The 12,316-nt window shown below is 51.6% G+C and overlaps 1 protein-coding gene across 2 annotated transcripts in view; it reads right to left on the reverse strand.

Annotated features, from left to right (window-relative positions):
- KCND3 (potassium voltage-gated channel subfamily D member 3) overlaps positions 1-6,969 on the reverse strand; it is a 212,875-nt gene extending 205,906 nt beyond the window's left edge. For both annotated transcript variants that reach the window (XM_057745643.1, XM_057745633.1), the window contains exon 1: positions 5,864-6,969. In XM_057745643.1, the coding sequence (XP_057601626.1) occupies positions 5,864-6,969 (1,106 nt within the window). The remainder of the gene's footprint in view (positions 1-5,863) is intronic.
- Positions 6,970-12,316: the final 5,347 nt, after the last annotated feature.

Genomic DNA, 12,316 nt, shown 5'->3' on the forward strand with positions numbered 1-12,316 from the left:
CAGGTCCCTGCTTAAATGTAACCTTATCTGAGAGGCCTACCTTAACCTCCTCATATAAAATAGCAACTCTCCCTTGCTCCACCCCCTCTCACTCTCAGCACCCCCAGTTTCTTACATCATGCTTTATTTTTCTCTGCAGCATGAACTGCTGCCTGATAGGATGTATGTACGTATGCATGTAAGTTTCTATTTACTGTCTGGTTTCCTCCACTAGAATGTAAGCTCCACAGGATCAGGTGTTGTTTTCTTCGCCGCTGTATCCCCAGGGCCTAGCAGCCATTCAAATACCTGTTGAACAAATAATCGAATGGAGGGAAACTTTATGGGTAGGGGCTTATCTATGGCTCGCTTTCTGCTGCTCCCTGGCCCCAGAGGCTGCAGTAGGGAGCCTGGCCAAGTCGCCAACAGCGAAAGACAAGGGTTGAAACTTCCCTTGCAAGAAAGCCCTGGTCCTGCTCGGCTGATGTCAGAACTGGAGAATGCCTTGTTTGGTCTCCCCACCTCCACCCACCCACGAATATGCTGTCGGACGTGACCATGTCACTAACATTCAGATAGCACTTTCATTGGTTCTTAAAATGGGCCGGAGATGGTTCACAAGTGAGAAAATGGAAGATGGGTAAGCTGGGGGCACAAATCTGTCTGGTTGAACAGATACATATGGAGGCCTAATACACAACAGGCCCTGTGCTAGGAGGCATGGATCATACCACGATCTTTGGAACAGAGGCCTGCCCTTGAGGAGCTCATATCTTGGGGGAAAGACACATAAATACAGTTAATAAAATGTGGCAATTGGCAAGACAGAGGTAAGCAGGGGCTGCAGGGGGAGGCGGAAGGAGGGGCACGGAGCTCTGGGAAGGCTGGGAAGGCCTCCAGGAGGAGATGATTTGGGCTGTTTTGAAGGATGCTGGGGGTTAGCCAGACTCAGAGCAGAGTGAGGGGTAGTCTCTGGAGTGACGGGAAGAGTGTGAGTAAAAGCCTCTTTTCTGATCCTTGGTCTACTGCTCTTCCCCCCTTCTCTTGTTTTGGTTCAAAGGAAGAGAACTGAGTCTCATTCAATTCATTTTGTCTGTACCTTACGTAGAGCTGACGTGCAATCATAGTGCCTGTGTTTTCTCAGAGCCCGCCGTGCTGCCTGGTACACAGCAGGCACTCAATAAATGTTGACTGAATGAATGATTCCTTGTTGGGATGCAGGTCTTTACTCTCTCTTAGGAATTTCAGCCCCAGAGAACTGCTGGTTAAGAAATGTCAAACCAAGAAGAGACCCTGAGGTCATTTATCCCCAGTAAGTGCACTAGGATCAGATCCCCCTGGGCAGGGACCCACCGCCACCCAGGTGGGCACTGTGTGGCCAGAGTCCCACACTAAGGCACGTGGAAGGAGGGAGGAGGGTTGGTGGGCCCCCCAGAGGCAGTGGATGATGGTGCAGCCGGAATTTCGGGAACTGAAGGGTTAACAAAACCACACCTCTGGTTGGCTCCACTGGGGAAGGCTGACCAGTCCCGAATTCTGCAGAGTGCTTCTGTTGGTTTCCCAGGCGGGCCTCCCAGTCTCCAGAAATCTCAGGCAGGCCCCTTTCAAGATTATGCTTTAAAGGGAAATGCAAATCACCTGGAGGCTGCTTCGTGCTTGGAAGAAGTGAAAATCGATTCTGTTGTCGTTAAAGTGATTTTTGGACACTGTCAAAAGCTCTCTCATCTCAGGGCACGGGGTAACAGATAGGCTGCCGGTCTCAATTACATAACCAAGCCAACCGGGCAGCAGCAGGCCATCTCATCAGGAGCAACGCAGCTCCGTGCCTTCCCCAGCCGAACTCCCGCTTCCCTAAGATATTCAGGAGTGCCTCATCCCACCCGGGCCTGGAGCTGGCCCTCTATGGCCTTTGCAGATGCTTGCTCACAAAGCTTTCCTCCCCACTTCCCCACGCCCCACGTGCGCTTCACCCACGGACCGGCTCAAGCAGCCCGCCCAATGGCGATGTCAAAGCAAAGTCAAACAAAATGAAGAGGGAAAAACCTGCTTTGAGAAAGTCTATGATGTATAATACATTCCCAAACTAGATGTGCTAGTCTTATTGAATATGGGGAGTTCTGTGTATCCTTATCCTCTGTTAACTGAGATAATTGAGGATTTATTTTATTTACAGCATCCATTATGAGCACAGAAATTAATCCTTTAATGGAGAATGTGGGAGCTCAACTGTCAAGGGGGCACGAGGGAACCCTGGGCTGGGCACAAGTGTCTTCCCCACCAGCAAAGGAGGCAGCAAAGGAAAGCCATCGTCAAGCACTGGTGGCGGCTGGGCTGTTATTGTTCTGTGTGTAAGACATTTTGAGAAATTAAATAAATAGGAATAATTGGCTCCAGGAGATCCCTCCCTGGAGGACACCTGAGTAACTCATCAGTGGGTCCTGGGAAAGCAGGCAGAGATGGCAACCAGAGCCAGGAAGAGCGAACTCCTTCACTTGGCACATCAGCCCTCGGCCAGCCAGGCGGCCCTGCTGCAAAGGAGCTCAAGGCAGTCTCTCCAGATTGGAAATAGGAAGGCAGGGAAGGTTTGGGTGGGGACAGTCTAGAGACAGGAAGAATTAGGATTCTGCCAGGAATTGTTGGAAGCGACCAGACAGAACGTGGAATGTGGCAGAACACTGGCCCTTGGTATTGCGCAGCCACTTGGGGCTCAAATGCCAGTGAAGAGTAAGCACAAGACAGGCTTTCTGGAATAGTCAAACAAGCTTACAACTAGTCAGTGGATAAGCTCATGACAGAAACCAGCCAGAGGAGAGGAAAGGTTTCCAGGATCGAGTGGGTAAGACCTCGTATAAAGGCAAGAAGACCTCTTACAATGCTGCAGAGTATCCCAGGGAGCGGACCACACACCAGGTGAAGGCAGCCCTCCTCTCTCCCTGGGCCCAGGGCTGGGGCAGACACAAATCTTGGGTCCACCCTAGAGAGAGGACCAAGTGGGTCTAGAAGGGACTGAGAAGAGTATCAGATCAAGCAAATGGAAAAGGAGCCCCATTCGCATTGACCCATCCATTTAAAATTGCTTTGCCAAGCACCTGCTGTGTATAGCCAAGCAGTGAGCCTGGCAATGGTTCCCACTGCCAACTCAGGTCAAAGTCAAGGCAGCCCAATCCAGCGCTAGGTGACACCGGGCAGGGCGGAGAGGAAGAAAAAGCCTCCTTTCCCATTACTTAACTGAGGTTAAGGAAGACACGACTGAAGGCTTGTTTTCTTGCCCACGAGTCTCTCCTCCCCGAGGCTAGATGTCTTGACGCACAGGGAAAGGAAGGGTGAGGAGCCCCCAGTGCCCACGGTCAGGGGGACCATGCTTCTTCCCACACAGGTATCCCACCCTTCCTCTTTGCTTCACTCTCTGGCAGAGTCCTCTTGCTTTGCCCCACTCCTGGCCCTGAAAATAAATGTGAGGCCATGACTGTCCACCCCCAATGCTGGACTCGACCTTGATCTACAGAGTGAAGGCTAAAGGAAATCACTGATCTCCCCAGTGACAGTAAAACACTGGATTTTGCCATGAAGGCAGCCATTAATTTCCAAGGCAGAACTTAAACTGACCAGAAGGAAACGTTTTATTTATAAACTCCCTGTGTGCCTAGTGCAGTGCCTGTAGTACTCACTGCACTGATGCTTTCTTTCTTGAATAGCAATACGACTAGAATAGACTATGACACCCTGAGGCAATAATAAAAAAAATAACTCTGAAAGGCTGATTTCCACCTACGGGGCCTGATGGTACAGGAACAAGTAGAATAGGGAATGAAAAGAGAAGGGGCCCTGGAGACAGCTAGACTGGTGTTTGAAAAGCAGCACTGCCCCTTAGCAGCTATGTGACTACAGACATTTACTTAACCTCTCTGAGCCTTGCCTGCTGCATCTTCAAAGCTGCATAGAATTTTTCCTACCTTGCAAGGCTGCTGTGAAGACCTAAAGAGAGAACATATGCAAAGTGCTCAGCACACTGCTGACACGTAGTAGACACACATATGCTGTTATACTAATAATACAAAGTAACGGGCAGGTGGCAACTGAAGTTTCCATTGATCTCCTCTGAAACGGTCCCATTTTAACTCCGAAACCCATCCATCTGCCCTGTTTTCTCCCCATAGCGGTCCTGAGGTATCACTCTGGTGTCATGAGTCCCATCAAGGGGCACTTGAGAGCACTGGACAGTCAGAGCCATGTCAGAGTGCAGCCATGGAGGTCCTGGCCCTGCGCGAGGTCCCCTTCAGGAAAGGGAGGGGATGGCCAGGTTAGCAAGAAAGCAATAAATGCACCTTCTTCTCCTGACACGTGGCCAGCTCTCCAGCCTATTTTATCCCTAAATATGCCACTGTGCCAGGAAGTCACATTTGCCCCCTGAGCCAAGAGAGGCAAGGTCAAATGACCAGACACTCTTGCCCACTCTGGGTGGGAGCAGCTATTTGGAGATTGTGTGTGTGTTGGAAAGGGACGAAGGGGCAGGGTGGCCCCTGACAGACAGACAGAGATGAATGGAATGCCCCCATCAAATGTGGCCTTCACAAATGGACAATGACACCCCTTGCTCTCCCCCTTGCTACTCCCTTCAATGTGGCAGAATGACAAATGTAATCATTTTAAAAGGTCCCATCACCTGCTCAGTCATTCCCAATAAGCAGAGGCAGCACCATGGAAAAACCGATACCAGTGCCACGGGGTTTCAGCCAGGAAAAAAAATCGAATCACTGGGACGCCATCAACCAAATTGTCAAACACCAAATAAAAAGCTTCATGAATTCTCCATCAGCAATATAACGCATCCTGGACTAAACAAATATAGACGCGGCATATGAATTGTGAAGGGATTTTGCATTAGCCTCAATGACTTCCAGTAGCTGAAGCAGCAACCCCTAAGAAATACACATCTCCATAAAGCTGCCTTCACTGGCTCTAATCCTGTTAGGGTGAAGATTGTAATCTGCTTCCTGATCCCCCATTCTCTGATGGAAAGTTTCACATCCCAGCACCATAAATACACTTCGGTGACCTCAGCTGGAGAGGGGACCTCGGGGAGGTGGAAGAGACAGAGTCACCCGTGACCTCACTGAGCACTTCTCCCTCCCTCTGATGATATTGCCGCTGCTATGTCTGACCACGTGATCCATTCAGACCATCTCCCAATCGCCCAGGAAGGCCAGAACATTCCATCACAGAGTCAGGCTGAGAAAGCCAGACTGCTACTCCTTCAGTTAGAAAAAACACGTCAGGTGCCCCACTTTGCAGAAAACCCAACTTCAGAGTCACTTAGAGAATGTCTGCTCAGAGCTGCTGAAGCCTTGAGCATCTGTGGCAGCAGAGAAGAAAAGTTAGGCAAAAGAGAAAACAGCCTGCAAATACACTACAAAGGAGAAATGTCGGAAGGCTCCAAAAAGCGTGTTCTAGGGTGTCTCCTGTTAATGGAAATCTGCACCCTTCTGACAATACTCACTGAACTTCTCAGTCTTCTTCCCTCCTGCTGCCCCGTTTTTCTCCTCGAGGCAGCCCTTGCAAGCATGTAAGAATGCAGCAGTCACCACTCCCCCCTCTCCCACCACACACACACATACACAGAATGCATGGCTGAAAGAAGTAAATGGTGATTTAATTTTCTGTGTTTTGTAAAATACATGCCCACCCCTCAGAGAAAACTCAATTCAAAGCATTCTGCCCTCCCCAGACAAATCACTCACGTGCCTTCCTTTTCTGATGAGCAACTTCCCTTGCTCCTACAACTCGGAGAAGCGACTCCACCCTCCCCTGCCCAATCCTGATACCATCCAAAGCGTCACCGTCAATCCAACCGCCGCCCTTCTCCAGTACCACAGCGCGGACTTACCCCAGTGTGGTCATGGTGACAATGGTGTACCAAAAAGAGGCTGGGATGCTCGTGAACTTGCTGGCGGAGGAGCCCTTCTCGGCATAAAACATCACAGTGGCAAAGATGATGATGGCCATGGTGAGAGAGAAGAGGAGGAAGCCAAGCTCCGAGGCACAGCTCTTCAGGGTGTAGCCCAGGATCCGCAAGCCCTGCGAGTGGCGGGAGAACTTGAAGATCCTGAAGACGCGGAAGACCCGGAGCGTGACGAAGGCGCCCGACACGTCCTCGTTGTTGGTCATGACCAGGCCGATGTAGTAGGGCATGATGGCCACCACGTCAATGATACTCATCACGCTGCGGATGAAGCGGTAGCGGCTGGGCGCCGCGAAGAGCCGGAGCAGGTACTCCACCGTGAAGATCATGACGCAGGCGGTGTCCAGGCAAAAGAAGGCCACCGAGTAGCGCTCGCCACACGGCAGCTCCTTGCTCCCGGGCACCGTGCCGCACGGCACAGTCTCCACCACGTTGGTGATGACCGACACGGCAATGAAGAAGCCAGTCACGTAGTAGAAGACCAGGGCCAGCGTGCTGGTGTGCGGGTTCTCGAAGGCCCGCCACATGGTCTGGCGGAAGCTGAGCGAGGGCATGGACTCCTGGTTGTTCTCCGAGTCGTTGTCGTCCATGAGTCGCTCGGCGTTCTCCCTCTTGCGGTCCTTGTACTCCTCGTAACAGCAGTCGCCGATGATCTCGGGCAGGATGCCATAGAAAGCCAGCTCGTCGTCGTAGGCGGAGATGCACTCGTAGCGCGGGTAGTGCAGCTTGCCCGTGCGGTAGAAGTTGAGGACGCAGCGGAACACTTCTGGGTCCCGGTCGAAGAAGTACTCCTTGGTGTCCTCGTTGAAGAAGAATTCCTTCTCCGTGCTGCCCAGCAGTGTGTCGGGGTAGCGCTCCAGCGTGGTCCGCCACGTCTGGAACCTCCGCCCGCTCACGTTGAGGACGATCAGTTCATCCTGCCGCTTGTTCTTGTCGGCCGGGGCGAGGGGCATGGGGCAGTTGGCCACCGGCATCCACCCGATGGCCGCAGCCCGCGCGAAGGGCAGCCAGGCCGCGACTCCGGCCGCCATGGTGACTCCAGCTCTCGGGCGGCCACTGCTCCGCCGCTCCGCGCACCAGCTTGGGAGTTAGCTCAGCGATCCCTGGAGACAGGAGAGAGCGGAAACCGGTGAGTCCCTGATGGACGCCCGGGTGGGAAATGGGACCCAGGGGTCCTCGGTAAGTGAAACAGCAGAAGTCTGGAACGCAAATAAATGGATCTGAAGTCGCCACCAATGAGAGGGGGCTCGATTCTTTTCCCTTCCCTGGCCGGTCGAGCACCCAGCACCGGGCCATGCAGCAGTGTGGGATCACCAGATGTTGCCGACTGCCTGACAAATTGTCAAGTTCCAAGAGGGCTCAGGAGCATTTGGAGGGAAAGCGTTTTTAGGAGAAAGATCTGGGAAGATGTGGGTAATAATCAGCTCCGAAAGGTTATGGCATTATTACGAATTTAAATTGGGAGAGGGTAAATGAGTTCTCATTAAACGAATTTAAAAGTGGGATAAACATGCTAATTTTTATTTCTCTCTTCACCCACTAGGATAATCAGGAATGGGGTGTGGATGAGGGAGATCAGGGAAACATATTCTTTCCAGTCCTCACGGGTGAGGAGGCTGGGGCTGCCTGGGTCTGGACAATTCTCTGAGATGGCAGGTGACCACAGTGGCCCCAGGATTTGGTGGAGTTCTGTCCCCAAGTCTCATGGAGAAGGCTGACCCCGGTGGAGTGCTACTCTCTGGGACATCCAGCCACCTCGTGTCCAATCACACCCTCAGAGCCATAATAGAGAGATGTGGGGGAGGCTGTGAGGCTGGAATTCCTCCCCCAGCCTTGGACTCTTGGATTCTCGATTCACCTGCCTTCTACACACTGTCCCTCTCCCTCCCAGAGGAAGCTGATCCACGCTTATTGCCATCTCCAGACTCGTCGCCTCCCATCTCCATCTGCCCACCATCCATAGCTCCCTCGGGTTATATAACAATACTCTTTGCCATGCCAGCCTCTTTCACCTGGCCTCACTCCACGCTCGGAGATTCCTCCGGAGTTGGGCCACCTTGGCCCTTCACTCACTGCTCTCTGAACCACACTGTGTACACGCTTCCCCACCACCTGCGTGGTTGGAGGGAACAATAGCACGGAGAATTATATTTGGCTTCGGGAAACAGATTTACCTTCCCAAATCTGGCTTTTTAAAGACGATAGTGAAATGACTCTGCAATCCCCAAATGTATACCATCTGTGGGGAGACATGTGGTGACACAGAAACACACGTAACAGCAACGGAAAATTGTTTGGGGTTGACACATGCATTTTCCCAAATCCTAAACTAATCACACAGAACCAATCCTGACTCAGAATTATTTGGACCTTCTGCAATTCAGCTGGTTTAAATAAATGAGGCAGAGGGTGAGTCTTGCAATGGGATTTGGTCTTCGTCTTTCCTTGTAACCCTGCTTGCCTCTCCTGACTCCCAACCCTTCTAGGTTTTCCAGATCTCTACCCCATCTCATCCCTGAGCCACCACTGGACTTTCCCACCTGGATGCCTCTGAAACTGGGCAGGTGTAAGGAGTCGACCTCCTTGCAAAAAAGCTGCTCTTCACCTTTCGCTCATGGCATCCCTAACCCCAGGCCCGTCACTTTGGCCATTTTCCTCACTGCTCCAACCAAAAAGTTGCCAGATAATGAGACAGTGGCTCTCCTGCCCTCATTAAAGCCCCACTTCCCTCGGGCCTCCTTCCCACTGGCCTGCTTGTCTCTCATCTCCCCCCTCCCAACCCCGTTTCTCCCGTTCCTAGTAAATCTGTTCTGCTCAGGGTAATCTCCCTAAAGCAAGATTTCCCCACAGCCTACAAAATCAAGTCTGAACTCTTTGGCCCAGCATTCTGGCATTTCCACAGATGGATCCTGGTTTATCGTTCCAGCCCCATGTCCCAGGCACCCATCCTAGACCACACATGGGCTCATGCGCGGCCCTTCTGGGGGTCTGTTTGTGGCCACTCTTCCTTCTGTGGCAAATATCCTTCCCCTCCACCCAGCCCCCCCATTAGAATCCCACCTGTGCGTCACTCTCTCTCTGATGCACCTTCCTCTCCCCACTCTGAAATTCTCTTCTCCTTTGGGCTCTCGGCACTTTGTTTGCCCCTCTGCCCTAGCACCGATCACCCTCTCGTCTGGGTTACAGACACTCTCTTATGTGTTTTGTTAATCATCACGGCCAATGATAATTGAGCACTGACTCTATGCCAGGTACTGCACTCTCTCCTGTGGATCATCTCATGGAATCCTCACAGCAACCCTAGGAAGAAGTCTGAAAATCCAGCACTCTGCCAGCCAGAAAGGGGCAGAACGGGGATCCCACCCCAGGCAGTCTGACCCCACGCCACATGCCCTGAGGTGCTGTGCTACATTGCTTCTCAAGGTCTTCCTGTAAGAATAGAAGCCGATGTTTACTGAGGGCCAACTGCCAGCCAGCACAGTACCGCGTGCTTCCATGGGCTGCGTGCATCCGTGGACCGCCTCAGTCCACCCCACCAACACCCTTGGGGGGGATACCACTGTCATCCCCATTTTCCAGATGAGAAAGATGAAGCATGAGGAGGTATAACTGGCTAAAGCTTGTAATCATTAGGCAGAGAGATTTAAACCCAGGTAGTCTCAATGTGGAGTTCAAGGGTATAGCCAGGTCTCTTCCCTGCTTTCCCCACCCCACACTAAGCTCCTTAAGGGTAAAGGCCATGACACCTCAGTCTTTACAGGCCAACTCAGGAGGTAGCATGGTAGGTGCTCAACCTACTGATGGTAGGTGGGAACCCAGATTATATAGATGCCATTTGCAGTCCATCGATTTTACTCCATGCCATGCCTGTCAGGGATTTTCAAGGGTGGGCATTCTCTCTCCAAATACTCAGTAAACTCTGAAGATAGATCTGAATAAAATGAACCCAATTGAAGTGCCTCTGACTCACTGCGGCTCTCAGTGGAGTTTTCCCAAGGAGCTGATCTCTGCCTCAGTTTCCCCCTCTGCAGGCTAAGGACCATATTCACAGGTCCCTCTGCTTCCACATAAAGGGAGATTGGTTCAGGTGCTACAGAAGAGATCAGGAATGACAATGACATTCCGTCTAAATGTCACCACTCAGAGAACAGAGAAAGCACAGGCCTGATGAGCTCTTGATTACGGGAACTGAGGAAAGAACAGGGGGCTCATTCATCCACGGTGGTGAGTAATCCACATGCTGCTGATGCCGCTGATAGAAGATTTGGGAACACATCCTGTGCATTTTATATCTTTAAGAAATTTACCCTTATAACTCCCTGCGTTTCCTTGAGGTTACAAGGAGAATTTGTAGTCCTTCAGCACACACTTAGCTGGGTTTTCTAAGGAGCTTCTTGGGAAGTCAGCCTACAATTTAAAATTGGTCACAGATAATTCCAATTCAGATTTAGCTAACATTTGTTGATCACTGGCCATGCAATGGGTGCTGGTTTAAGCACTTGTACAGCAACAGTTAATTAATCCCACAAAAATCCTAGGACATGGCCATTTATTCTGACAAGTTTCAGGAAATGAGCTGAGACCCCTTCAAAGTGACTCCTTCCGTGTATATAGGAGTTGATGATTTTCCAAGAGGTCACTGATCAGCTCACTGCCAAATGGCTTTCTTGACCTAGGTGTAGTCAGACACTGATGTTCCCACAGAAGAGAGCAGGATGCAGAGTCCCCTCACCCCATCCCCAGGCCGCAGAAAGCATGGGGTCTGGAGGCCGTGCACTCCAGTTCCAATTCTCTTTTGAACTTGTGAAAGCAAGCCACCATTACCCTCTGGGCCTCACAGCCCTCATCTGTCAAATGAGATAACTGGACAAGAAAGTGTTAGCTCAAATAATCCTTGATTCTGCTGGAGCCAGGACATCAAGCCTGTAGCTCAGGTCTCGCTGAGACCTCTCCCTGACAGTCCCTGCGAAAAGCAGGACGTAGAGCATCTGGGTTTGTTGCTGTGGGGACGGAGTTGGTCTGAGCCTGCTTTTAGCAAGGGCAGTTCTGGGAATCCCTGATGAGCTAGTACCCAGAAAAGGGCACACAACCTGCACTGCTTAGAACTCAAGGCAATCAAAGGCCCAGTTCATCCACAGAACCCCTGGCCACCCCTCTGGAGGGTAAAGGGGGCCAGGCTCCAGACCCCGGGCGCTGGACCTCTGACTCTTAACATTCCTGCTTTATCCCAGAATGGAGTTCAGAAAGGCAGGAACTTGAGGGGGTTCCAGTGGCAAAGAGTAAGAGACCACAGAGCCAAGAGGTACCCCGTAGCACCCTCCTTCGGCCAGATATGCAGCTGTGCTCCCTGAGAGGATGGTGCTCTTCCACTTCCATTCTCCCATTGCTGTTTCACCCTGACTTCTAAGCCTCACTGCCTGGTACCTTCCTCTACCAAGCTGAGCTCCATCAACTTACCCTCTCCACCCCATGCCAACCTCCTCTTCTCCAAGGGCCCTGGATATTTTACAAACTGCTCTCAGATGGATAATTGAGAGCTGGGGAAGGAAGAACAGTCCCTCTCTATCTATCATAAAAGCCTCTGGTCCCAAGGCCGAACTTTGACCCCATGCATTAATCCAGGACAATCTTCCGAAAGAAGGCCAGGCAAGAGCCAGGCTGTCTCCAGAGCTTTGAGCCCTGTTCCCCTGGTAAGAGATTCCAAAAAGGGAGGAACTACCCCATTGCTATTATGTGTGTGTGTGTGTGTGTGTGTGAGACAGAGAGAGACAGACAGACAGACAGACAGAGAGCGAGTTTGAAAGGGGAGGAAAAGTGTCCCCACCAGATACCATGCCTATGGCCGCACCAGCCACACCCTCCACACAGTCCTGCAGGCATGACCTGGCTCAAGCAGAGCTTCTCCAAGGCTCTCACCACAGCACTCGCCCCCTGACGGGCACCAGCATCTCCCGGAGCCGACCTGGGTATGAATTCCTGCAACAGGCACAATAGTGCGGCCCCATTTCCAGCCAATGGCACTGCACAGGCCTCAAATGCCAAGGTTTTACTAGGACGTGGACGCCTTACAAATGAAAAATCTGAAGCTATTTTTGTTTTTGGCAGAAGAGTTTGACAGTGGGAAAGATGGGGGTGGGGGAGGATGGGAAAGAGACATTTAAAACAGGTGAGTGCTGAAATGACACAGAAAAAAAAAATCCTGGAAAAGGGAAACACATTTCCCCTGCTGTAAAAAGGCAGGCCTGTTAACCAGCTTCTGTGGCAGAGGTAGAGGGCCAAATGTGGGCAAAGTGACCAGAGAGCCTGTTCTGGGGATTGACACCTAGCCTGAGCACAGGCACAAGGCAACAAAAACGTCATGTCACCACGGTCTGCCCT

This window comes from Hippopotamus amphibius, chromosome 1 (assembly GCF_030028045.1).
Source record: "Hippopotamus amphibius kiboko isolate mHipAmp2 chromosome 1, mHipAmp2.hap2, whole genome shotgun sequence".
NCBI classification, from domain to species: Eukaryota; Metazoa; Chordata; class Mammalia; order Artiodactyla; family Hippopotamidae; genus Hippopotamus; species Hippopotamus amphibius.